This window comes from Mesoplodon bidens (genome assembly GCF_964165515.1).
Source record: "Mesoplodon bidens genome assembly, chromosome: 2".
Lineage (NCBI taxonomy): Eukaryota > Metazoa > Chordata > Mammalia > Artiodactyla > Ziphiidae > Mesoplodon > Mesoplodon bidens.
This window is the reverse complement of record NC_138177.1, coordinates 41760523-41786253: the sequence shown is the minus strand read 5'-3', so window position 1 is coordinate 41786253 and position 25731 is coordinate 41760523. Positions and strand designations below refer to the sequence as shown.

At 34.4% G+C, this 25731-nt stretch overlaps 1 protein-coding gene across 3 annotated transcripts in view; it reads left to right on the top strand.

Annotated features, from left to right (window-relative positions):
- The window catches only part of EDEM3 (ER degradation enhancing alpha-mannosidase like protein 3), a 90223-nt gene that overhangs the window by 24324 nt on the left and 40168 nt on the right, over positions 1 to 25731 (top strand). For all 3 annotated transcript variants that reach the window (XM_081223508.1, XM_081223509.1, XM_081223510.1), the window contains exons 7-18: positions 2764 to 2898; positions 5243 to 5348; positions 10306 to 10403; positions 12250 to 12375; positions 12578 to 12661; positions 13807 to 13890; positions 14430 to 14554; positions 18561 to 18726; positions 18985 to 19139; positions 20425 to 20578; positions 22654 to 22845; positions 24143 to 24308. In XM_081223508.1, the coding sequence (XP_081079634.1) occupies positions 2764 to 2898; positions 5243 to 5348; positions 10306 to 10403; positions 12250 to 12375; positions 12578 to 12661; positions 13807 to 13890; positions 14430 to 14554; positions 18561 to 18726; positions 18985 to 19139; positions 20425 to 20578; positions 22654 to 22845; positions 24143 to 24308 (1591 nt within the window). The remainder of the gene's footprint in view (positions 1 to 2763; positions 2899 to 5242; positions 5349 to 10305; positions 10404 to 12249; positions 12376 to 12577; positions 12662 to 13806; positions 13891 to 14429; positions 14555 to 18560; positions 18727 to 18984; positions 19140 to 20424; positions 20579 to 22653; positions 22846 to 24142; positions 24309 to 25731) is intronic.

Here is a 25731-nt window from a genome sequence, read left to right as displayed (position 1 = left end):
AAAAGAAATGCTTCAAGCTATATAAGAAATTTATATTGACATTTCAGTTAATTTGCATTTGAATGGTGTGAGAATGTAGATTAGTTAAAGCCTTTTATGTGTCATTGCATAACACAATAGATTATGCTGCAGAAGGAAGAAACAGATGCCAGACTGGAATTTGGGCACAGAATTATTTGTGCAGAAGATATGGTGAAAGCAGTAAGAGTAGGTGTTAACTCTCCAGAGGAGAGGGTATAAAGAGAATATAGAACAGAGAGGAACGAGGAGGAAGTAGAGCAGTGAAAAGGAGATCGTTCGGAGACTGAGGAGGAGAACCACAAAGCAGTGTAAGGTATTACAAATTCCTAAAAAGAGAGTTTCAAAAGGAGCTGTTCCAGCAAACATTAGGAGAATTAGGTGCAAACAGAGCCTTGAAGGATGTAATGTGGCAGAATAAAGGGGGAGGAAGGATTCAAAGTAGGTGAAAGTACAGGACCATCCATTTTGAGATTTCCTCTATGTTGGTAGTTAAAGAGAGTTGGCAGCAGAGTCAGTTGAGGGAGTTTTGTTGTTTTCTCTCCAAGAAAATTTTATATTTAAGGCAGAGGGAAGGAAGCCATTGAGATGGAAAGAACTCTTCTGATATATTTCATTCTTTATCAACACTATTGCTCTTTCCCTCTTATCCAGGCCAGACGCCTCAGCCATTACCAAGCTCTATTAATTTTTTTCTGTTCTTACTGCTGCTGTGCTTGTTGAAACTAATATAATTTGATTCCTAAGCCATTATAAATACCCATTTTACTCTTTTCTCTCTGGTTTTTGCTTCAGAGACTTAAAAAATTAATCTTACTAAAACATAACTTTTATCAAATTACTCTCAGAATTTTACTGACTCTGCCTGTTGCACTGAATGTCCTTTCACTTTCAGGTTTCTTTATGGTTTGGCAATAGACTTTCTTTCTGAAGTTCTTTCATACCCCATACTCCAATGAAATGAATGTCCCATTTCAGCCAAAATAATCTATTTGTGTTCCCCAAAACACCTAGGGATTTTTTGTTTTTGTTTTTGTTTTCATTTCCATGCCTTTTGGCTTGCTGGAGTAACTTCTCTACCAATATAAATAAGATTCATTTCCTCCATGAAGAAATCTCTGACTGGAGATCCAGCATGATATAGCGTGCTTTTCAAACGGGGAGGTCACAGCTCATTCGTTTACCCATTGATTTAGTGGATCGTGACCAACACCATTTTTTTCTTTTTTTTTTTTTAAGAAACAGACTAGTATTAAATTTCTTATTTAAATTTCTAGTTTGTGATATTTTTAAACAGCTCTTCTTTGAATATCCTTATATACATCTTTTTAACTTATTTCTCCCTTAGGATAAATTACTAGAAGAGAAAATAATAAGTCATAAAACAGGGAGAGCTTTTTAAGGCTTTGTGTACTTACCGACCAGTTGCTCTCCAGAAAAGTTCTACTTTTATACTTCCTGTGTTGTGTAAAAGTGCATGTGTCGTACTGCTGCCCACACTGTATATTATCATTCTTTTGCCAATTTAAGGAGGAAAAAAATGGAAACACGTTCTAATTTGAAATTTCTTTGCTTGTGTGGTTTAAAATTTGACATTTCTTTGCTTATTAGTGTGGTCTAAACTTGTTTGTTAATCTTTTTGTTTTCTTAGCATATTAAAATTGAAAGCAAAGTTATTTTAAAGCATCTAGATGTTTATTTAATTTACTTTTAGTAAATATTTTTAGTTTTTGTTATAAATGGAGGTGCTGAATTTTGAAGAATCTGGCATGTCTTCACTTTTGCCATAACATGAGAAGCAGACAAGAAATTGAAACAGAAGCTACTAAGAGCATTATAGTAAAACAAAGAAAATTGTATTATTTTCTTATCCTCTGAAGTATCAAGAAAATTTTAAAGATTATTTTTTTAGAAGAGGACTACAGGTAGAAAATAACTGCCTTCCCATCCTTTCTTAACATGCTTAGTAAATACTTCTTTTGCTCATGAAAATTTGTACAATCAACCTCTCTTGGATATGAACACATAATTGATAGCATTTGCATTAATGGGTTTAACTCAGAAGTGTTTGCTGGACAGAAATGCTATTGTAATTGTCAATAGTCATTTTTTAAACTCACATAAAACCTTAGAGCTAGTTTCTGGTCAGGTTGGTTCTGATTAATCCAGGTTTATATTGTGGTATTGTTTGGCCGGCTGAAAAATGTTTCTTTGTGTTATTTGTTAGTCTATCAGCAAGGTAATATACTCTATATTTCAAAATTATTTAAACCTGTAAATAAAATTTTAATCTCCTTTTAAATATATACTATAACTTAATTAGTTTTTTCTCTGTGAAAGACTATTTAATATAGTACTGCTTTTTCACAAATTCTCAATTAAACCTAATTTCTTTTAGGACTGGTATGGTTTCCTATTCTGGTACTAACTAGTTCAAACTGTCCAGAGAACAGGATTGTTATAGAAGGTATTTCCTCTGTGTGATTATTATAATGACATTGAATTTTGATACCATTGAGGAAGGAGCTAAGTGAAAACTTATTTATCCCATGAATATTATGTGCTTAGAATGTACTTCCCTAGATGTTAATTGGAAAGTCACAGTGATCACCAGATAAAATTTCAATGTTTATTTTATCAATTATTTTCATGATTTGATTAAAAGTCTTGATTGAAAAATGGTTTCTTATTCAGAAGTCGTTATCTCTTGATAATTGCTAATGATAATCTTCTGATTTTATTTAGATTAATTTAAAGTTTGGTATCAGAAAACCAGAAGCTCGGACAGGAACTGAAACAGATACCTGTACAGCTTGTGCAGGTACCTTGATCCTTGAGTTTGCTGCTTTAAGTCGATTCACAGGAGCAACGATATTTGAGGTTTGCTTTACATAGTCTTTGATTTCCTGGGTATTGGGCATAACTAACTTTATAGCTTTTCTTCATTGATCAAGTATTAAGATAATGAACTGGATGACTTCTGTTATTTTAGTGAACTTTTTGTCTAAATTCCAGCACATAGTTTTTAATTGTGAAAAACATAGAAGTTATATTAAATACAACTTTGCATTTTGTTCACGAACTATAGAGTAAATTTTTAGATTTATTCTTACAAAATGTTTTAGCCATATTACCTATATGAAATTTGATATCACAAATGTCTTACATGAAATACTATCTCTGTGTTTTATTGTTAGACTTCTAGATGGTCTATTTCATTTCTGAAAACTTCACTTATCTTCTAAAACATAGTGAAATGTTTGCACTTAAGTCTCATTGAGTTTGTTTTTTGCACTTAAGTCTCATCTGTAAGTTTGTTTACTCCAAGGGGAAATATTATTCATCATCCAAAGACTTCATATCCCCCGAATAGTTTGTTGTGGACTAGCTATGTCTTGCACTTTTTATTTTAGCTAATTGTTTAACCATGTCATTGGAGTGCAATAGTAACAGCCAATTTTTCAAACATATAACTTAGAAGAATTTTTTAAAATTCAGCAAATGGTACACATAGAACAGTCAGAAATAGGGACTGTATACTAGCATTAGAGACCTTGGATCTGAGTGTAAATAAAACAAGTTAAATGGTCTTTGTGTGGTTGTATGTTCAGAGTATCTTAAGGACAAGTTTATCTTGTTTGGTTTAATTTTTGTTCTATAACTTGCTGACTGATATTTTCCCTTCATTTACAAAAACGTCATTTTTGCATACTTTCTAATTTAATTTGACCTACAGACTCTGAGATACTGATGCATTTACACGTGAGGAAAGTGAGGTTCAAAGATATTTGACTAAAGGGTGAATGAGTGGAACCAGAATTAGAATCCATGCCTTTCTGAATTCAAAGCCCAACCTTTTTTCACTGGGTTATTTTATATTTTAAAACTGTGATTTTTCTTTAACTTCTTGAATGTACAGTAATTTATTATGAGAGAAGCAACCTAATGCAGTTGACAGAGACTCAAGCTAATACAGGACTGGTAAACTACAGTCTGAGGTGAAATCCAGCCACTGCCTGTTTTTGTAAATAAAGTTTTATTGGAACACAGCCATGCTCATTTATTTATTTTTGTCTATGGCTGTATTTATGCTACAGTGGCAAAGTTGAGTAATTGTGACAGTGACTGAATGGCCCATAATGCCTAAAGTATTTACTGTCTGGCCCCTGTCAGAAAGAAGTTTGTTGACTTTTTGGTCTAATATATTGCTATATAAAGAGATCTGAATTCTCATATTAGTTGTCCTATAATTCAGTTTTAAACTTTTGTTAAATCTTTCATTTCACTGGGCCTCTTTCCTTAGCTATAAGATAGGAATAGGGAAATGTAATCTTTATGAAACTTTCCAGCTCTGAAATTGTACCATTAAGTAAAGTTGCAGTCTGCTTTGTTTAAAAAATTCAGCATAAATAGTCAAGAATTAAGACTATTTTACATCCTATTCTTCAATCTGCAGAGTGACAAATTGGTTTAAAGATTTCTTTTATAGAAGTACTTCTACAATGCTGAGTAGATTAATGCTCTGAAATTAATTTTAACTTAGAAACTCTTTTTTACATGTTCTTTGCTTTTGTTTTGTAACATCTTTTCATCCAAAGCCAAGAATTTGGCCAGAAATAATTTTAATTTAGTGTCTAAGTGACAAAAATAAATGAAAAAGAAGAGAAAAATGTTATTATAAGGTTATAATTTTGGTATTGTCAAATGAATACTAGTTGATTTACTTACTCTTCACTAACGAAGTTGCTGGCTGTTTAAAATGTAGGATTTGAAATGTCTATTCTGTTTCAAAGATGGCATACCAACTTTGAAATTCTCTTCCAGTTTTGTAAATTAGAGTATCTAAGGAGATTTTTACTTTGCATTTAAAAGATAGAAATTATTTTAATAAGTTAATTTAATTATGCCAGCTCTTTTTACTTTAATAATACATGTGTGTGAATGCAGACCTGTACTACAAGAGTAGATGAATAAGTATGGTCTCAAAGTGAGATCATTGGCACTAAATAGCATTTTTAGAGTCATTCTTTTTAACTAAACTCAATTGGCTGAAAGAGCCAGTAGTTTTGACTTGCAAGGAAATTTAATGTATGTTATAAGTGATTATCTTTGGAATTTTACTTAATCCTTAAAATATAGTATGGGCCTTTGATTTTTGTTTCTTTGTTTCCTGTTTGCCAAAGATATGCAATTCTTCAAGTCTGCTTTTCTTTTTTTATTATAGGAATATGCAAGAAAAGCTCTTGATTTTCTCTGGGAGAAAAGACAGCGAAGTAGTAATTTAGTGGGCGTGACTATAAATATTCATACTGGAGATTGGGTACGAAAAGGTATGTAAGTTGGGCTTTTCAAATTAAGCCTTGACATCCTCAAAATGGTTGGGAAATAAAGGATTTTTATTTGTTAAAATAGTCTTTACGACAGTATAAAGCATAGTTTCTCAATAAGATTGCTAGAATATTAACCAGTGTAGCCAGATTTTCTTCCTTCGTGCCAAATAATCATAGCACACTTATTCTAGATGGCTTAGTGTACTATTTCATGCCTTATAGCATTATAGATGAAACAATAGAACTAATTTCTTTGAAGATTAGAGGATCAGAATACCTCAGCCATCTCATATCAAGGTGTAATTAAGTGGAAATCTGTATTTAATAATATTATCACCAACCCCTATGTTTTTTTTTTCCAACCTCCAGAAATAGTATATAGCATGGTAGCTAAGAGCATAGACCCTGGATCCATATTGTTGGAATTGAAGCCATGTGATCTTGGGCAAGTTATTTAACCTCTGTGTGCCTCTGTATCTGTACCTGTAAAATGAGGATAATAGTACTTACTTCATAGAGTTATTATGATTTTTGTGTTTTTTTTGTTTTTTTTATAATCTTTATTGGAGTATAGTTGATTTACAATGTTGTGTTAGTTTCTGCTATACAGCAAAGTGAATCAGTTAGAATAATGATTAAATGAGTTAATGTAAAGAACTTATAACAGTGCCTGGCATATGCTACACTTACTATGAAGTAAGTGCTCACTAATGTGATGTTAGTTCCTTTGATTAATAATTTCACTTTTGGGAATCTAGCCTGAGGAAACAATATAAAAGGTAGAAAATCATTTGTTCCCAAAGATGTTTATCACATAAAATTATTTGTAGTAGTGGAAAACTTGGAAACAGTCTTAAGTGATCATCAGTAAAGAATAACATCAGTGTTTGAGAATTATTTCACATCAGTGTTGAAACAGTAAGTTTTTAAATTGAATTGGATCAGGGGACAAAGCATATAACAATGTTTTATGAACAAACAGGACGTAAGATCATATAAAAATATTTTATCTTTATAAGACACCCCTATAAAACAGGCATAGACAAATGGAAATATACTAGACTATTCCTAATGAGATTTGATTGTCTAATCTACACATTTCTGTTTTCCTATGTTATATATAAAATAAGAAATAACTATATTTAAATGAATGAAAATGATATAAATATTAATTTGAACATATTAAAATAAAATTATTGCCTCTATTCACTATTGTCTAAAATTTTTCAAAGTGTTATCTAAATGGTCCCTTCCTGAAACTGATCTGAATCCTGGCTTCAGAATTTTGCAATTTCTTTTCTTAATTCTTATTTCACTCTCCTCATTGGCCCATACATGGCATATTTTATTTAGTCATTTTTAATAATGTAGTAACCACCCACAGATGGACCATCCATTATTAAAGCAACTAACTTGATAATACTACTTCTGCATATGGTCCTTGACTCTCCATACCTCTGTAATCTCATACCTCTGTCTCTAACTGAAATAACCATCATTCTGATATTGTATTGATCATTCCCTTGCTTTCCTTTTAGTACAGTTTTATTGCATCTGTATGTATTCCTTAAAAATATATTTTTTGTTTTGTTTTTAACTTATAAAAGGGCATCATGTCGTATAAGGCCTTTTAAGACTTTTCACTTAAAGTTATATTGCTAAAATTCTTGCACATTGTTGCTTGTAGTTCTTTCTTTTTTGACTGCTGCATAATATTTTATTGTGCGAATAAACCATTATTTATGAGCATTTAGGTTGTTTCTACGATTTTACTCTTGTGAACCCTAGTGCCGTGAATATTTTTGTTTCTTCTCTTATACATGTATAAAAGTTTCTTTTGTCTGTATATCTAGGAGTAGAATTTTTAGGTCATAGGATAAGTTAAAGTTCAACTTCAGGAGATATGTCAAATTGTTTTCTAAAGTTGTTTCACCACTTTACACTTTCACCTGCAACATAAAAGAGGTCCTGTGGATCAGCATCCTCTCCCAACACTTTGCGTTGTCATACTCAAAGATTTTGCCAATCAAATGGGTGTACAGATGATTTCCCATAGTGGTTAGATTTGTATTTCTTTAATCACCAATGATGTTGAACACTTCTTCATATTTATTGGCTATATATGTTTCCTTTTTTTTTTTTAATGTGGATGTTCTTATATTTTGTCCATTTTCTATTGGGTTACTTGTGCTTTTAAAAAATATTACTGATATTATATGATACTTATGATCTATGTGATACCTATCCTTTGAAATTTATTAAGGTTATCTTTTTGCCCTAGAACATGGTCAGCTTTCACTTGTGCTTAAGAAAAAATATATTTTTTTTCTATTGTTGGTTATAAAATTCTATATATGTCAGTTTGTTCAGTTAATAATGTTGTGCAGGTCCTTGCTGATTTTCTGTTTGCTTGACGTATCAAGAATTAAAGAAGGTGGATAAAATTTCTGACAATGATTGTGGACCTATTAGCATCTCCTTGTAGTTGTATTTTTGCTTTATATATTGGGTGCATTCATTTAAAATTGCTGTCTCTTCTTAGTTGAACCTTTCATCATTATGCAGTGACCATCTCTAATAATACTGTGTTAAAGTCTATTTAATATGTTGGTAGTGCAGCTACATTGGCTTTACTTTGCTTAATATTTGCCTGATGAGTCTTTTTCTGTCCTTTTACTTTCAATTTTTGCAGGTGCTCATGCCATAAGTGTAACTTCTGTAAAATTTATAGATTTTACAGATTTACTGACAAAAATCCATCTGTCAGTCTTTGTCTTTTAATTGGTAAATTTAGTCCATTCATGTTATTGGTATTTTTAATATATTTGGGTTTATTTATACTACCTTATTATTTCAGTTGGTCTCACCTTTTCTGTTTCCTTTTAATCCTTTTGTTTTTAATTGAAAGCTATATTTACCTTCTAGGGAGACATGAACTTTAGCATGCTCTCCCATCCTTTTGTTTCCCTCTGTTCCAACCCTCATCCTTTGTTATGTTGATATCGTATAGATATTTAGTTCTTTTTGATTATGAATGTTTTCTTTTTTTTCTTTTGGTCTTACTGCTGCCCCCCTCCCTCTTTCTTTAAAGATAATAAAGTTTAACGAGGTATTTTGTCACCTGTACTTTGTATATTTCTTGCAACATCTCTTAGATTTGCCTCTCTTCTTATATAAGTATTTATCCCAAACTGTTTTCGGTAGCTTTTAATAGCTTCTGAGGCCTTACATGTCTAACAGTAATTTTATTATGCTTTCATCTTTGAGAGACAGTTTGGCTGTAAATAATCTTCTGTTCAAGTTCTTTTCTTTCAAGTTTTTGAAAATATAACTCTATTGTTTTCTTACATCCTGTTAAAAAATCTGTTATTCTGATTTTTATGCCCTCATTTGTGATCTCCTTTTTCTCTGGAAAATTAAGAATATCAACGACAAAGAGAAATTTCTGAAAATGTCACAATAATTTTATGTGTAGAATTTTCTTTATCTCTCCTTTTGGTATTCTGTGGGCCCTTTCAATTTAAAATCTGTGTTTTTAATTGCTGAGAGTTGATCTTTTTTTAAAAGTTATTTTATCTCTTTCATTTTTATTTCTCTTTTTGCAATTCCTTTTATTACATGCAGTCTTGTAGTTTGCTAATTTGTTCCTCAGCTGTATCCTAGATGCTATGTGTCCCATCTATTATGGAATTTTGTTATATTTTTATTCCATAATTTCTTCTCAATTAAAAATTTATTTTCTTCTCCTTTTGTGTTGCTGATATCTTCCCTATCTCTTTAGTGTGTTTATTAGACTAATTTTAAATTCTTGGTTTGCCTGTTCTAATATTTTCTTCCTCTGATAAACTCCTACTCCAGTACTTTTTTCTTCTTTTTAAAAAGTCATGCATCTTAAATGTTTTTGTCCTAAAAGTTCATGTTCACTTGTCACCTACTTTGTGGGGAGGTGAAATTCCAATCCCTATCAGCCCCAGTTATCTTAGGGATGAATTCTAAGAAGTTTTTAAAAATACCAATGCCTGGACACCTAGAGATTCTGATTTGATTGGCCTAGAGTGTGCCCTGAGTATAGGGATTTCTAAGATTGTAATTGTAATTATAATTTAGATTGTGATTCACCAGCCTTAAGAGTTTAGAGGGGAAAGAGTGGGGAAGAGATTGTCTAAAATTAGTTCCCACCTCTTTTTGAGTTCATTTCCTCACACAAGACTTCTGTGGTGCCCTGATTTTATTCCTGAGGCTATCTGGAGCATAGATCTGAGTTGTAGCAGGCATGGGAGGAGACTTTGTATCTTAAGGCAGTGGTAGGAGAGAAGCAAGAGCAAAGCTCCAGCACTTTTTCTACTGTTTGATCCTTCCATAGCTATACCTGGCTGTCTTCTGCTCCAGAACAAAGCCCTCCCCTTCCATTCCCCACCAAGTTCTTACAGTTTTCTTCTTGTTATTTTCTTGCTTTGGTCCTCTATGATGATCTTGGAGGAAGAAGCCAGCAGTTGTGCTAGCTTCAGCAATTAGAGCTGTCACCTCCAAACAGCAGCAGTGTTGTTTTCATACCTATTATAACTGTAAAGATTGATGTCTAACTGATTAAGGATCCAGTAATTGCATAATAATACCTGCTAGTGCTTCCTCTTTGAAGTTCCTCATTAAGAAAATAAGCTTTAAAAATATTCTTAAAACTAGTACCTCCTGCTTTTAAATAAGACTTTAAAAGAAGACTTCTGTAGCCAATTTTGCAAAGCAAGATTTTTTTTTAACATACAAACTATTATCAACAAAGGAACTATTATTCATATAGTAAGGTTAATATTTCCGTAAATGTGTAATTTTTACTTTCAACAATTTCATGTTTAGACTAATTTTTCATTCTTAGTGTACTAGTACCTCTACTGTATTCTACGAAGAATTTTTAAGACTTGTTTAATAAAAAAATCACATTTATATGTATTTTCCATAGATAGTGGAGTTGGAGCAGGGATTGATTCATATTATGAATATCTGTTGAAAGCCTATGTCTTGCTTGGAGATGACAGCTTTCTGGAAAGATTTAATACAGTAAGTTGTTCCAATTGTGTATTAAGTTGAGAGCCAATTTAATTTGCCAGATTTTGATAGAAACTCAATCATCTAAGTGACATTCTGAAAAATTATTTTTAAATTGTAGTAGTTTTGGGGTCAGTATTCCCTGATGATGTTGGACAGGGACAGGGTAAACACTACATACATTTCCAAAACTAGATTACAAAGTAGTTTTATTTTCATCTATCATCAGAAGTTTTCAAGATTTTCCAGTGAGTAATAAAATGTGTAGATTTTAGTTTTACCTAATCTTTTATACAAGGAAGAGAATTTATTGAAATCCAAAGCCTTTGCCTTTGGATTCTAATTCTTTTTGGAATAGTTTGGAAGTTTGGCCCAGTCCTTGACCACACCAAGTGTGCAGGGCTTTGGAGACTTGAACAAACCAGTGAGTATTCATTTCAAAAGCAGGTCTGTAAGTCTTAAGTGTGCATCAGACTCACAGGCATGTTTTTAGGGGAGAAGGGAGAGATTATTGAACCCTATTGGATCGCCTTTGTCTGTAATTAAAGCAAATTGAAATTAACTGTAGTAGACTCATCAGCTGTGTCAGTACATTCTTTTCAAAATAATTTACCATTTCTTTGCCCACCCATGAGTTCACCCACATTGTTGTGAGATAGTACAGTATAGTAGTTAAAAGTATGGGAGTTCTCCTGTGTGGGTTTAAATCCTGGTTGTGCCACTGGTTTTGTGTCTTTGGGCAAGTGACTTAGATATTTTCCTCTATTCCTTATCCACAAAATGGGAATGCTAGTACTATTTATTGGGAGGATTAAATGAGCTAATGCATATGAACTGATTAGAACAGTGCTTTAAGATCTATCAGGTACTCAGTAATAGTTAATAAATAATAGATGAGTTAGGGAAAAAACCTAGTAAAAGTCCTAATGAGTCATCACTGAATACTTTCAGAAACACTATTACATATATCATTTAATATATCATTTATTAGATTATAAGATTTTCTTGAGGTGCATGAGGACAGATTTTTTCTTTTTTATTGGTTTTTTATCATTCATTGACTCTGACAGCTCAACCTGTTGTTGTCAAGGCTGAGAAGTATCTAGGAGAAGATAAAAGAAGGGGAAAAGAGTTTTTAAGACCATAAAAGGCAGAGGTAGTGGACCGTAAGAGTGGCAACAGTGATGAGCTGCATTAGTTGAGGTAGACAAGCACCAGAATGTTGTTAGCTGCCTAGAGAGCAAACTTCCTAGACAAAGGAGAAAATGAAACTAATTCTGTGATATAGAAGCCTGTAACTATATTTCAAGAGGACGTAAGAGCATCCTTGGGCCACAGTCCTGCAGGATAGTGATGTTCAGGTCTATACCCTTCAGAAGGTCCCATTTTATCTATAGTTTTTGGTATTCTGCATCAGAGTTTAAGAACACAGGGGAGGGCTTCCCTGGTGGCGCAGTGGTTGAGAGTCCGCCTGCCGATGCAGGGGATACGGGTTCGTGCCCCAGTCTGGGAAGATCCCACATGCCACGGAGCGGCTAGGCCCGTGAGCCATGGCTGCTGAGCCTGCGCGTCCGGAGCCTGTGCTCCGCAATGGGAGAGGCCACAACAGTAAGTGGCCCGCATACCAAAAAAAAAAAAAAAAAAAAAAAAGAACACAGGGGAGTATATATAGTATATTTTACAAAGATTTCCATCGAAAGGAATTTAACTATTTCCATAGTTAATTAACAGTTACTTAGTAAATTTATTTATATGTAAATTCGGTTTCATTTCTTCACATATTTAATGATATGCTGTGTTTAGAGTAGTACAGCATTTTTCATCTACTTTCATGAACACATATTGTGATCTTTTTTAGCATTATGATGCCATAATGAGGTACATAAGCCAGCCACCTCTTCTACTTGATGTGCATATCCATAAGCCAATGCTGAATGCTCGGACTTGGATGGATGCTTTGCTTGCCTTTTTTCCAGGTTTGCAGGTAAAAAAACCTCTTTTAATTCTCTTAATATTAAAGTAAAATGATTATAATTAAGTGCATTTGTGATCTCTAAAATTGAATTACGAAAACAGAGTCACACTTCAAAATTGTATTAATCTACATTTTTCTGTTTATATGATGATTATAGATAAAGTCAACTCATATTTTACTGGATAATTTTGTTGTTATTGTTGGTTTCTAGGTCTTAAAGGGGGATATTAGACCTGCTATTGAAACTCATGAAATGTTATATCAGGTGATTAAAAAACACAATTTTCTACCAGAGGTAAGCAAATCATCTTTGGAATTCTAATTTACATATACTATAGATTGCTAATTTAAAGGTAGAAAATGCCATCTTCAAGGTTGGTTTGTTCTTTTTCATTTTTCCTGGTTAAGTAGTTTATTTAATATATTTTTGGTTTACACAGTGTTCTATATGTTTTTCCTTTTCCTCATGTATTAAGTCTAGTTTAGGATAATGCTGATAGTTTACTAACTTAATGTTAAAAAAAATCCCAAATTGGCATTTCTCAACCTTTTCTAATCCATGCCATTGCATAGTGTCTCATTCTAACTTTTACACTTACCCACCAGCTAGGGAGACTTTTGTACTTTTTATTTTCTTATTTTATTTTATTTTATTTTATTTATTTATTTATAAATATATATTTATTTATTTATTATTATAAAGCTTATTTTATGAAAACAATATACATTGAACATACTCTTGCTGATCACACATGCTCCCTGGAAATTTGGAAATGTTAGCTGTTCTTCACGCTGCTTAAGAATTATTCTCCCTGGTTTTTATATGTTAGTAATAAGTATTCTTGCTAGCTTGATACCATAAGATTTTAATAGCATACCTTTTGGCTTTCCAGAAACGTACCATTAAAAATTTCCAAATTTGTGTATGGCCTTGTTCTATCCCTACTTATTGACTACCCTCTGTGAGATATCTAAGCATCTCACCAATTTAGAAGGCTTCCTAAACTGTTTGTTTCAAGCCACAGAGGATTTGAGACTCATAAAAAAGAGAGCATATGCTAAAATAGAAATAGGAGAGTGAGAGACTTAATAATTAAGAGAAAAAAAGTGGAGATAAGAAAAAAGAAGAGAACACAATTACGCAGACAATGAGGACCTGTGTAGTGGCATTACTGAGGTCATAGCTTTTCCTAAGCTTCCTAATAGCCAAAGTGATCAATTAAAAAAGGAATTCCATTTAATTGGTAAAAATAACAGCCTTCACAAAGATGAATTGTGATTTTAAGCAGTGATAATTTTCATTTTATAGATGAAAATTGTTATCAATATTTTAACTATTTTTTCTTGTTTGTGATCTAATTAACATACTGCTATATATTCTAGAACTACTTATTTTTTTAAATCACATTTTTATGTCTATTTGTGTGTTGTTTTGTCTAGGCATTTACCACAGATTTCAGGGTGCATTGGGCTCAACATCCTTTAAGGCCAGAATTTGCAGAAAGTACCTACTTCTTGTATAAAGTAAGCTAATTTAACTCTCTTTTTGCTATTTAGCTCCTGTTCTCTGTTGGCTAACTCACTATCTTATAGTAATAGTATCAGCTTTTCAAAGTTCTTGTTTAATGTTATAATGGTTGGATATATCATTGTTCTTATTCACCTAGTTCATAGAGTTATTGAAAGATGCAAGAATTGACATCTAAGTTTTATGCCTTTTCAAAATACTTGCGAACCATTTCTTTAAAGAGAAATTTTATATTCTAGAGCTGCTTTCTAAAGCATGTCTCTTGCCTTCCTTTAATCAGGCAACCTTTCTGGGCATTAGAAGTTTCATCCAATGCCTAAGATGTACAGTTGTGCAGCTTTCCAGTTGTGTATTTAAGAAATTCATAAAGCAGATCCATGGCTTACTTTCAGAACTAGGTTCTGTGTAACATGTATTCTAGTGCCTGATATAATGCCTGGCACCTAGTAGGTACTCAATAAATATTTGATAAATAAATGGTTATATGGTACTATTAAGCTATGTATATGTACACATATATTTTCCTTTTTAATAGGCTACAGGAGATCCTTACTACCTTGAAGTAGGGAAAACACTTATTGAAAATTTAAATAAATATGCTAGAGTGCCTTGTGGATTTGCTGCCATGAAGGATGTTCGTACTGGAAGTCATGAGGACAGGTAAAACAATTCCTAACCTCCCCTTTCCTCAGGGTAACTCTGAAACAACACAGAATATTATTAGTCAGATTTCACATCAGCTTAATGCTTTTGAAAAGGGTATTTGAAGATGCAAACCTTAGTTCATTGTGCTTATTTTTTAAACTCTCCTGAATAGGCTTATTTTAAATTGTTTGAAACGTCTGTGTTTTTACCATAGTGCCTGGCATACAGTTGGTGCTCAAATGATATTTAAATAGATGAATAAATGATTGTTAAACATCAGAACCTTGGTCTTTGGAGTATTAGGAAAGTTGGGGTTTTCTTCTTTGTTAATAGTTTTTTATATTATGTAAAATGTTAGAAATTATCAAGATGATGACTAATGATCTGGATTATGATTCCTGTTCAGTCAAGAATTCCTCAAAAGCAATATCGTGGTTGATGTGTATATTCTTATTCTGTTGCTGATTTGGAGAGCTGGGGAGGACCATTGGCAGTTTCTATTTCATTGGATACTGGATAGATGTAGTTGACATGGAGTATTCAAGATATGAAAAGCACCCTTTGGTTAATATGATATTCACTAACATTCCAGTTATTCTGAGATCATTTGATTCTGTTATTTTAACTGTCCAGAACATAGCAACACATTTCTAAATGAACACTAAAGTTTGTTTGTTCATTTGGTTAGCAAGTGTTCATTCCACAGGTATTTACTGAGGTGTCTTATGTGCCAGAGTTATACTAGGTTTTGAAGATTAAAGATAAGAAGACATGTCTTTTCTATCATTGAATCACTGGGGCAGGCAGATAAACAGGCTTTAAAGCATTGTATATGTGCTATGAAACATACTAAAGAGACGTGAAATGCAGATAGGGATATGACAGTCACGTGAGCGTCCTGTGTCCTGAAGGATCAGGACTAGAAAACTAGAAAAAGGAAAGTAGTAAAAGGAGTTTGCGGCAGAGGAACTAGGGACAGGTGGAATACAACACGCATTATCTACTCACAGAATTGACCCTCAGTCCTTCTCTCCGAGCATTTAGATAATAGTTAATTAGGCTCGGGACCGCCTTCCCTGACCACAGCTGATGAGAAATGGATAGGTTTCTGGAAGCAGACACACAGAAAACAGCAAGAAATGAAAGCAGATAGCTTTTGTATTTATCTGTAACATTTATTGGCTGCTTCCTACATTTCAGGCACTCTTCTAATTAAGCACTTTCTATGTTTGATTCATTTGATCCTTTACAGCCACCCTCTGAAGTATAATTTCTATTATGATCTTCATTTTATAGATGAAGAAACCAAGGCACAGGGAGATGGGGAGCTTGCCTGAGGTCACACAGTAAGGTTAATTCTAATCAAGGCAGATAGGCTATGCTCTACTGGCAGCTCATTCAAGGAACACTAAGTAATCACCTGCTGTGCTCGAGACGCTGCATTTGGGTAAGAGGATAAAAAGATAAATGAGCATCAGTCCCTGCCCGCCTATGACTTACGGTCAGTGAAGAGGATAGGTATGTAAAGAAGTAATTACAGCCACATGATGAGCGCTAGAGCAGAAGGAAACGTAGCAGGTGGAGGAATTACAGAGGAAGACATGATGTGCTCTGTTCGGAGAGTTCCGTGTTTCTAAATTCAGCGTCCTTCCTCTTCCTCCTGCTGAGTGTCCCTCCCAAGGCGCTGTTTCTGCATCTCTGACGGCCGCCTGTGCCGCACTCTGGTTGCGCAGTACAGTGTGCAGAGTGCCCCTTGAAGCATCACGTCCAGAGTTAACGATGCCCGAGGTGCACTTGGTGCAGCAGCGCTGTTGCCGTCTGGGTCCAGGCGCAAGATGGGTCATCTTCTGAGGGGCTGGTGGGCTTACACCCTCTCTCCACTTGAGGATCACTGCTTGGTCTGCTCACTGTTCCTCGTGGTAGTGTTGCGTCCCTCGCGTGCATTTGGCCCAACAAAAGGTTGAGAACTCCTAATCCTTGTCCTACCACATTCTTGGATGTGCTTTAGCAGGTTTCTTACGTTTAACACAGTGAACTTGTGGCCAGTTGACCTCAGATACTTGACAATGACTTGCTGACAAATGGGTGTTCTCTACCCTGCTCTTAAGAAACTGATTTATTTTTTAAAAGTGCAAACTTAGAACTTGATACTCATCCCAGCAAAATTTCATTTTGTTGGGTTTTTATTTGTGTGTGTGTGCGTTTCTAGACCAAAAAGAAGGCTTAAATTTCATCTCAGTCATCTAATGTATTAGCTAAATTACTGTTTTCAGGGATCTGGGGTTTAGATAATTATGCCTTAAAATTTTCCATGTAATGCTCTTTGCATTTGGTTGCTTGTTCCCCTACGGAGCTACCAGTGCTGTTGTCTGGCTCACCAGTGTCTCCATTCCCTGCCCCCGCCCCCACAGTTTTCAAAAAAGAAATATCTGTATTTTTCTTATAATAAATGATCAGTTAAAGAATTTAAATGGCAAAAAAAATATGAAAATCTTCCCTACAATACTTTCCCCACTTGCCATCCTAAGATAATCACTGTTGGCAGTTTTAGAAACAGTCTTCCAGACATTTTTCATGCCTGTGTGTTTGCATTTGTGTACATATTTATGGTTTTAAAGTACAAAATAGATTATGTGACACGATACCCACACTTGCTAGCTTTACCCAACTCATACTGCAGTGATCTTACCACGTCTCTAGTCTTTTCTAAGCATTTTCAAATCATCTGTTTTGTAATCACTTGTGGAATTTTGCCAAAAATCAAAATCTTGCACATCAGTTTACAGTTCTTAAGCTAACATTTTCTTATGGTAATAACTGTCAGTCCTCCAGAAAAAGTTAAATTACCGTAAGTGTATTGCAGATTGACAGGGAAGTATTTTATCTGTTATAAAATGATTAACATCCAAAATGTTCAAAGAAGTTTTGAAACATTACAGTTGTTCCAAAATAAAACATCATTTATGTCTGGGAAAAATAATGATAGCTCTGTTTTTGAGCTCATACGCATGCCGGGTGCTATGCTAAATAGTTGACATATAGTATGTCATTTAGTCTTTGCACCACTGTTAGGCATGTATTGTCATCATGTCCTTTCAAAATAAACTGAAGCTCAGAGTCCTTATGTAATATCCCTTTGGTCACATAGCTCGTCATCAGAAGTTCTTTTCTATTTCCAAAGCCCCAGCTCTTTACCGCCATGTCCAGCTGCCTCTCCAGTTCATTCTTTAGTGATGCTGTTTAAACTTGCATTCACAAACATTTATTGAGTGCCTGCTGTGTGCCAAGAATTGTGCTTGGCCAGTTACGAAACTATGCAGCCTGTCTAGTAACTACTAAAAGCTAGGATGCTTTGGGAAGTAGCACATATAATTAAATTCCTTGTTATTGTAACTCCATCTAATGACTGTGCTCTTTTCCTACCACTTTTTATAAAAGCTTTCCTTTAAAATGTTTATTAAAATGTTATAACATTAAATCATTTGTAAAGTCACACTTGGCAGGTATTTAAATGTTTACAAAGTTATCATCATAGTCCATGTGATTTTTGTGTTGTACTTTTTTCATGTAACTTTTTGTAAATGATTACTTTAAAAGCCTTCTTGTTTATCACTTAAGTGGCTGCATTAAAATTGTATTACTTTATCCAGTTCAATTAATATTAATTGAAGATTCTTATATGGTCCTCAGTAGTAAAGGTCATCTGCATTACCTCCCTGCTGTTGGTTCCCTGTAGAAGAAGTGGAAAACTCTCCCTCAGAAGGCCCATAGAAAAACCTTGTCTGCAGTATTGACAAGATTTAGTGTACCTGTGTGGTAGGCAGCCCTTCTGGTCTTTTTCATTTCCTTGGAATATGCTTGGAGTCAAGGCTATTACCACCAGGAGATAGATACATTCTATAGTTCTTTGGATGTCTGTACTGGTGTAGACAGGTTTATTGACCTTGATTCTGTGGCTTTCACATAGTTGGCATTTGGATATTTTTATGTTCTTAGATTTATTTGTAACCTTTTATTTTAGAATGGATTCCTTCTTCTTGGCCGAAATGTTTAAATATCTTTACCTGTTATTCGCGGATAAAGAAGACGTTATTTTTGACATAGAAGATTACATTTTTACAACAGAAGCTCATCTGTTACCTCTTTGGCTCTCTACTACAAATCAAAGAATCTCTAAGAAGAACACAGTAGGTTATGTTTTTGAACTAAATGTCTTACTCTCTTTTTTACTCCTATGTGTTTGTTTTGTTTTTCCAAGGAAAAAGTAATCCATGACTAGAATTCTATAAATATAGTGTGGTAGGAGAAGTACCCTTGATGTTTTCTTATTTTGTTTTCTTTTATTACATCCTATGTATACTTACATTTTGCTTAATGTTTCCTTTGAACAAATGATAAAGTAAAATAATTATTTTTATTTACATAACATTCTTTTATATTTTTAGACTTCAGAATATACAGAACTGGATGACAGTAATTTTGATTGGACTTGTCCAAACACTCAGATTCTCTTCCCTAATGACCCATTGTATGCTCAGAGCATTCGTGAACCCTTGAAAAATGTGGTGGACAAGAGCTGTCCTAGAGGCATCATCAGAGTGTAAGATGTCTTATTTTATATTTGTTAATATCAAAATTAATTCTTAGTAAATGACAGAGAATGTAAGGAACATATAACAGCCAAGAAGACATTGATTTAGATCAAAAATATTGAGTATGTACTTATCACTGATTAAAATTAAAAATTGGTGAGTAGGGCTTCCCTGGTGGCGCAGTGGTTGAGAGTCCGCCTGCCGATGCAGGGGACACGGGTTCGTGCCCCGGTCTGGGAGGATCCCACATGCCGCGGAGCGGCTGGGCCCGTGAGCCATGGCTGCTGAGCCTGCGCGTCCGGAGCCTGTGCTCTGCGGGGGGAGAGGCCACAACAGTGAGAGGCCCGCCTACCGCAAAAAAAAAAAAAAAAAAAACAAACAAACAAAAAAAAATTGGTGAGTAAAGTTAGATAGCAAAGTTTATTCTGCAGTAATGTCTTTTTATTATTATGGAAATCTTTTGTGTATCTTTTGTTTAATGAACCAAGTAATAATGGCAGCATATGATAGTTTGTAACTTCCACAGCACATTTTTTTTTAACATCTTTATTGGAGGATAATTGCTTTACAATCGTGTGCTAGTTTCTGCTTTATAACAAAGTGAATCTGCTATACATATACATATATCCCCATATCTCCTCCCTCTTGCATCTCCCTCCCATCTTCCCTATCCCACCCCTCTAGGTCCAGAGCACATTTTTACACAACAGTTTCATCAAATATTTCCACGTTTTGTATATGTAGAAAATATTTTTCCTTTTGTCTGTAGTTTCTGTATAGGAAAAATAACAGTGTTTTGATTTGATTTTTTTGATGAGGTACTTATTCTTGGTTGTTGAATAAAACTTTTTGCCTTAATGAGTGCATTTTCTTCCAAATAGTTACATTAGAAAAACCATTACTAGGAAATATAAAAAAATTATTTTTCTTAAGTGAATATTATCATTCACTGATATAAGTATTGTTTTGCTTTTAAAATATTGAGAGAAACATCTGTTTTTTGAGGGGGAAATAAATAGTAATAAATCTCTAAGCCAACCTATTGTGTACCTTCAAATAATTGTAATGCTGTTGATTAATACTGCCTTATAGATAATATACAAGCTTTTGTAACTGTAAAATATTTGAAAGCTATACCACTTATTAAAAACCTAAGTTATATGTAGGTAAGTAACTCTTTCTAGTTATTCCATTTTTCACTAGTTTAAAACTAGCAATTTGTTTGCCTTATGCTTTTTCCCCAATTCTGACGTGTGGGTTTTTTAAAGCCTTACCTATAATTACTTTTAACAGAGAGGAGAGTTTCAGGAGTGGAGCTAAACCCCCTCTGAGAGCCAGAGATTTCATGGCCACTAACCCTGAGCATTTAGAAATCTTGAAGAAGATGGGGGTGAGTTTGATTCACCTCAAAGATGGGAGAGTCCAGTTGGTTCAACATGCAATCCAAGTAAGACATTGCTGTACTAATTAGCTACCATCTCTGTCCTCTTTGGTCTTAGTAGCTTTAATAAGATAATGACCTTTGGCTTTTTAAAAACCTTCAGCGTGTGGTTTAAAGTCAGAGTATCAGAATTTTAGGACTTGGAAGTATTTTGGAAAGCCATCTGATTCAACCCCTTTGTAGTATAAATCAATCAAGTCACAAATAGGTTGAGTAATTTGCTTATGTTCATATGGTCAAATATAGGACTCAGATCTAAGTTTTCTGTTTCTCAGTCCCTTGTCTTTCCACTATTTTATTTAGAACATAATCTTAAAAGCTAATAATTCATTTTAATATTTATATCTCTATTTTACACTATTTTAGTTTCCAAAGAGCTGAATTTAAATACTTTATTCATTATAGAAATCAAATGTGCATTTATTTATCTATGCCTAGGAAACATAACATACCTCTTTGGGAAATTTTTATTGATTTTTGCTTTAAAAGCTTTCATAAAAAAAAAGGTTTAGAAGCCCGAGGGCTTTAAATTATCCACCTTATTACTGCATTAATTCTGAGTAAACTACAGTTTGAGAAATAATTTCAACCTAGTAGAACCATATTCAGATACCCCATAATCTCGGATTCAGCCTTCCCACCACCTTGCCTTCCCCTCACCTTGCCTTCCCCTCAGGTTTCTGTCTCATCCCTATTCTTGCCACATCATCCCTCCTTTCCTAACGAGACTTCTGTCTGCTTCCTTAAGTTTCACTCATCCTCACTCCCCAGCGGTGGGAATGGCATCCCTGATGACATTGCTTTCACATGGGTCACCAGTGACATAATTGCCAACCAGTAGCCCCTTAGTCCTCCTCTGATTGAACTTTTATGTAACTATTGGCTGTCCTCTTTTTAAAACCTACCCCTTTCTTGGCTTCCAGGGCATTCCAGCAACACCTTTCCAAATACTCTGTGCAATATTTTGTAGATTCCTTTGCAGCTCTTCTTGGCACGACTCAGTGTAGGCATTACCAAAGAATCCGGATCGTATGTTTTTCTTACTATACTCTTCTTCAATAGTGTCATCTATTTCTACAAGCTCTGCTGTCATCTTTATACACGTGATACATGTGTGTAATCCTGATTTTACTTTACTTCTTAAACCCAACTTTACTTTTTAAACCCAGCTATAATCTACCTGTCGTACATTTCTGCATCTCAATCTCAATCTGTCCAAACCTGAATTAATTCTCTCTCCCTCCTCCCACTACAGTCTGTCTCTCTGCCCTTTCGTTCTCCATCTCAGTCAACCCTATCATCATTCTCTAAGTCACCAAAACTAGAAATCTCAGGATGGGCTTGCATTTCTTTCTCCCAGCTCCTTTCCGTTCTCCTCTATCCTCTATCCCTTGTCAGGTTCCATTGACTTTTCCTATAAGGTGTTAGGAATTCATCCTTTTCCTCCTGTAGTCAGGCACTCTTCAACTTTTCCTCTATTAAGACTCAGTTTGAATGATTCCAAATATTTCCCAGATACAAACTGACAGAATCAGTCCATCCTTTGTCTGTGTTACTAGTCCACTTTCCCACTTGAGAAATTTTATCATAGCTAATTTTACATGTCTCTCTCCTCTAGATACAAACTTCTTAAAGTAAAAGATTATGTCCCTAGTGCCTAGGCAAGTGCTGGGATGTAATAGGTGCCTGATACTTACGTTTTGAATTTAATCTGGTTGTTGGTTCATAATTTCAAAGAAGAAGGGGAATATGGGTCAGTTATGAGGTTTATTTCTTAAAAGGGCAACCAGAGGAGAAAACAAGCAAAGTGAGCATTTAGTGGAAGTGCACTTCTCAATTTGTATCAAAAGTGGTTTATAGGACAGTGAAAGAGACATTAATAAAAATTACAGATGTTATATTCAGAAAATATTTCCAGAAGTAATATCTTTGAGAACAAATAAGGCCATTAATATTTGGTAGAGACTAAAACTGATAGGAGAAATTTTAGAGTAGAAAACTATAGTGCAGTAGTATTTAAGAAATCAAAAAGTTGAAAGTTTCCAGAAAGAAAGGATAAAATTAATTTGTTTCTTTCCTAGGCTGCTAGTTCAATTGACGCAGAAGATGGGTTGAGGTTTATGCAGGAGATGATTGAATTGTCAAGTCAACAACAAAAAGAGCAGCAGCTACCTCCACGAGCTGTACAAATTGTTTCTCACCCATTTTTTGGCCGGGTGGTATTAACTGCTGGTCCAGCTCAGTTTGGGCTAGATCTGTCTAAACATAAAGAGGTATGTACACCTATAATATGCTTGTTGAAATTGAACTCAAATATTATTTAAGTATTGTCTAATTTCTTAGTCTCTTTTCTACTTTAGTAGTTTTAACGTATTTAAAACACCTAAATATTTAATCTCCCAGATTAAAGTAGATTAAAATTAAAAGCATATCTTGAAAATATTAAGTCTTAATTTATGTATGCAGTATGGTTATAGAATTTTACTTAAAATGTTCAGATATTGTTCGCCAATTCAATGCCTTTAACTTATCTAAAAATGGTTTTCAAACTTTTTAACGACTGAAACCTTTCTTTGAACAAAAATCTAATTCAGAGGCTTAATGTAGGGAACAGCTAAAGCAGAGGTGCTCTGGACAAGTGGCTATGGAGAGCATCAGACACTGAGCAAATTTGGAAGGCCATTAAGCTAGTCTATCCTATTAGTTTTACTGTAGGAAACGAAGTTCACAGGTTCAACTATGTGACTAACTGGTAGCAAAGCTATAGCCACTAGACCAGAACCCAAGTATTCTGATCATCTAAAGCCCGTGGTCTTTGAACTCTATTATCCCCAATTTAAACTTTTTCTAGTGTATATTTTAAGGCTATGTAGGTTTATAGTTGATTCATTTATTCAGTAACTCTTATTCTGGGCAGTATTTTAGATATTTGCTGAGTATCAAGTTTACAAAAACCAGTGAAGATTTATGCCCTCATGGAGTTTACCTTCTAAGAGAGAGAAGGATCTTAAAACATCTTTACACTCACATCTTTAATATCAGCTCTCTGGTGGATTTAATTTTTCTAGGAAGAAGAACTGCTTGCAGATTCATGTAGACCAAATCCATTTTCCCCTCTTTGAAAAATTTTTTCTGTTACCAGTGATGGTTTAAAAATGGTTCCCAGCTTCTTGTAAGTGTAGGTATGGGTACGTAGTGAGTCAGCCTGAGGTTCCAACTTTACCACTTACTAACATGGTGATTTTGAGCAAATTATGTAAACTGAATCTCAGTTTTCCCATACGTAAAATGGAAATATTATCTGTATTACTTCACTCAGAGTCATTATAAAGATCTGGTTTAGTAATTTACATAAAAATGCTTCATAAACTGCAAAGCACAGTAGAAATATTGGTTGGGTACTATAATATGCAAAATGTTCGAAACGAAAATGTATGCGAAATATATATTGTATATGTTATCATTAGAAAAGAAGTGAGGTCTACTTAAAGCTCTAGATATTGAATTTTAATGACTAGGTAGTGATTGGAGAAGATAAAAGATTACTTAAGTTACTTTTATTTCTGCCAGACAAGAGGATTTGTTGCAAGCAGTAAACCGTACAATGGTTGTTCAGAGCTTACTAACCCTGAGGCAGTGATGGGAAAGATTGCTTTGATACAAAGAGGACAGTGCATGTTTGCAGAAAAGGCACGCAACATCCAGAATGCTGGAGCCATTGGTGGCATTGTTATTGGTAAGTAAGCCTCCATGTCATTGTGTTGACTAAGACATAATTTTTAGGATTTTTCCTTTCATTTTCCAAACTTTTATCAGAGTTTGTCATTATTTTTACTTCACTAGCTGGCATACTGGATAGGTAATCCAATGACTCTCTTAAGAATGTGTATATATCTCATATCTTGTTTGAAAGTCTAGATTTGAGTTTCTATATATTAATGCCAGTAAAAGTACTTGGGGTCCGGTGTGAAGGTGCAGTAGGAGTGAGTGCTAAAAACACCCAATACCATGGATAAAAAAATGGGCCCACGAGATCCTAAGCCCCCTAGGAGCAAGAATTACACCCTGCCACCCCCAGTGGGAAATCACTGAAAGTATCCATTACTCCACATAGCTGCCGGCTTTGGATTCAGACACGTGGGGTTGTAGTTCCTGGCTCTGCCACAAAATCATGGTGTAACCTTGGCCCAGCTTTAGTTTCTTTATCTGTTTATTCCATAGCGTATTTTTTAGCTCCAGTGAAAATGGTAATAAATATCTTTTAGGTGGTTGTAAGGTTTGAAGATAATATATATAAAATTTCCTAAAATAACTGACTTATACCCATGATATATGGGTATAAGCACTAGTTGCTGGCAAGTTTTTATCTCCTTGGGTCTTTTTCCACTGAAATTATAAACTTCAAATCATTTTACGCATGTGTTTCAACCAGTGTGTTTGCCTTTTCATTTTCCACAAAAAATCACTGATACCGTGACAAGCAGGGCATGACTATCAGGGAAAATATAAATTTTTCTATGCTTTAAGTAAATATGAGTTTACATTCAGAAAGAACTGGAAAACCTGAGGTCACATCCTATTTGTGAAATTAGTTCTTCTGTATAGATTGTCTCACAGGGGAACTCCATTTTGAATTTATTTTTTTTTTTTTTTTTTTTTTTGCGGTATGCGGGCCTCTCACTGTTGTGGCCTCTCCCGTTGCGGAGCACAGGCTCCGGATGCGCAGGCCCAGCGGCCATGGCTCACGGGCCCAGCCGCTCCGCGGCATATGGGATCCTCCCAGACCGGGGCACGAACCCGTATCCCCTGCATCGGCAGGCGGACTCTCAACCACTGCGCCACCAGGGAGGCCCTGAATTTATTCTTTTTAATTAGGATAGATTTCCTTTTTGAACTCAGGGTAAATAAACATTAAGAGATTTAAAATAAAACAGTAGGATTTATTTCACTGAAAAATTATTTACTATGCCTTTTGCTTATCTCATATCAGCACGCCAGTATTGATTTAATGAATGCATGAATTTCATTAGTCTAAGTATTAGGAGAAATTCTGCTTCATAACTTAAATCAGTGGTTGGCAAACTACAGCCTGCAAGCCAAGTTCAGCTCACTGCCTGTTTTTGTAAATGAAAGTTTTACTAGAACACAGCATGTCAGTT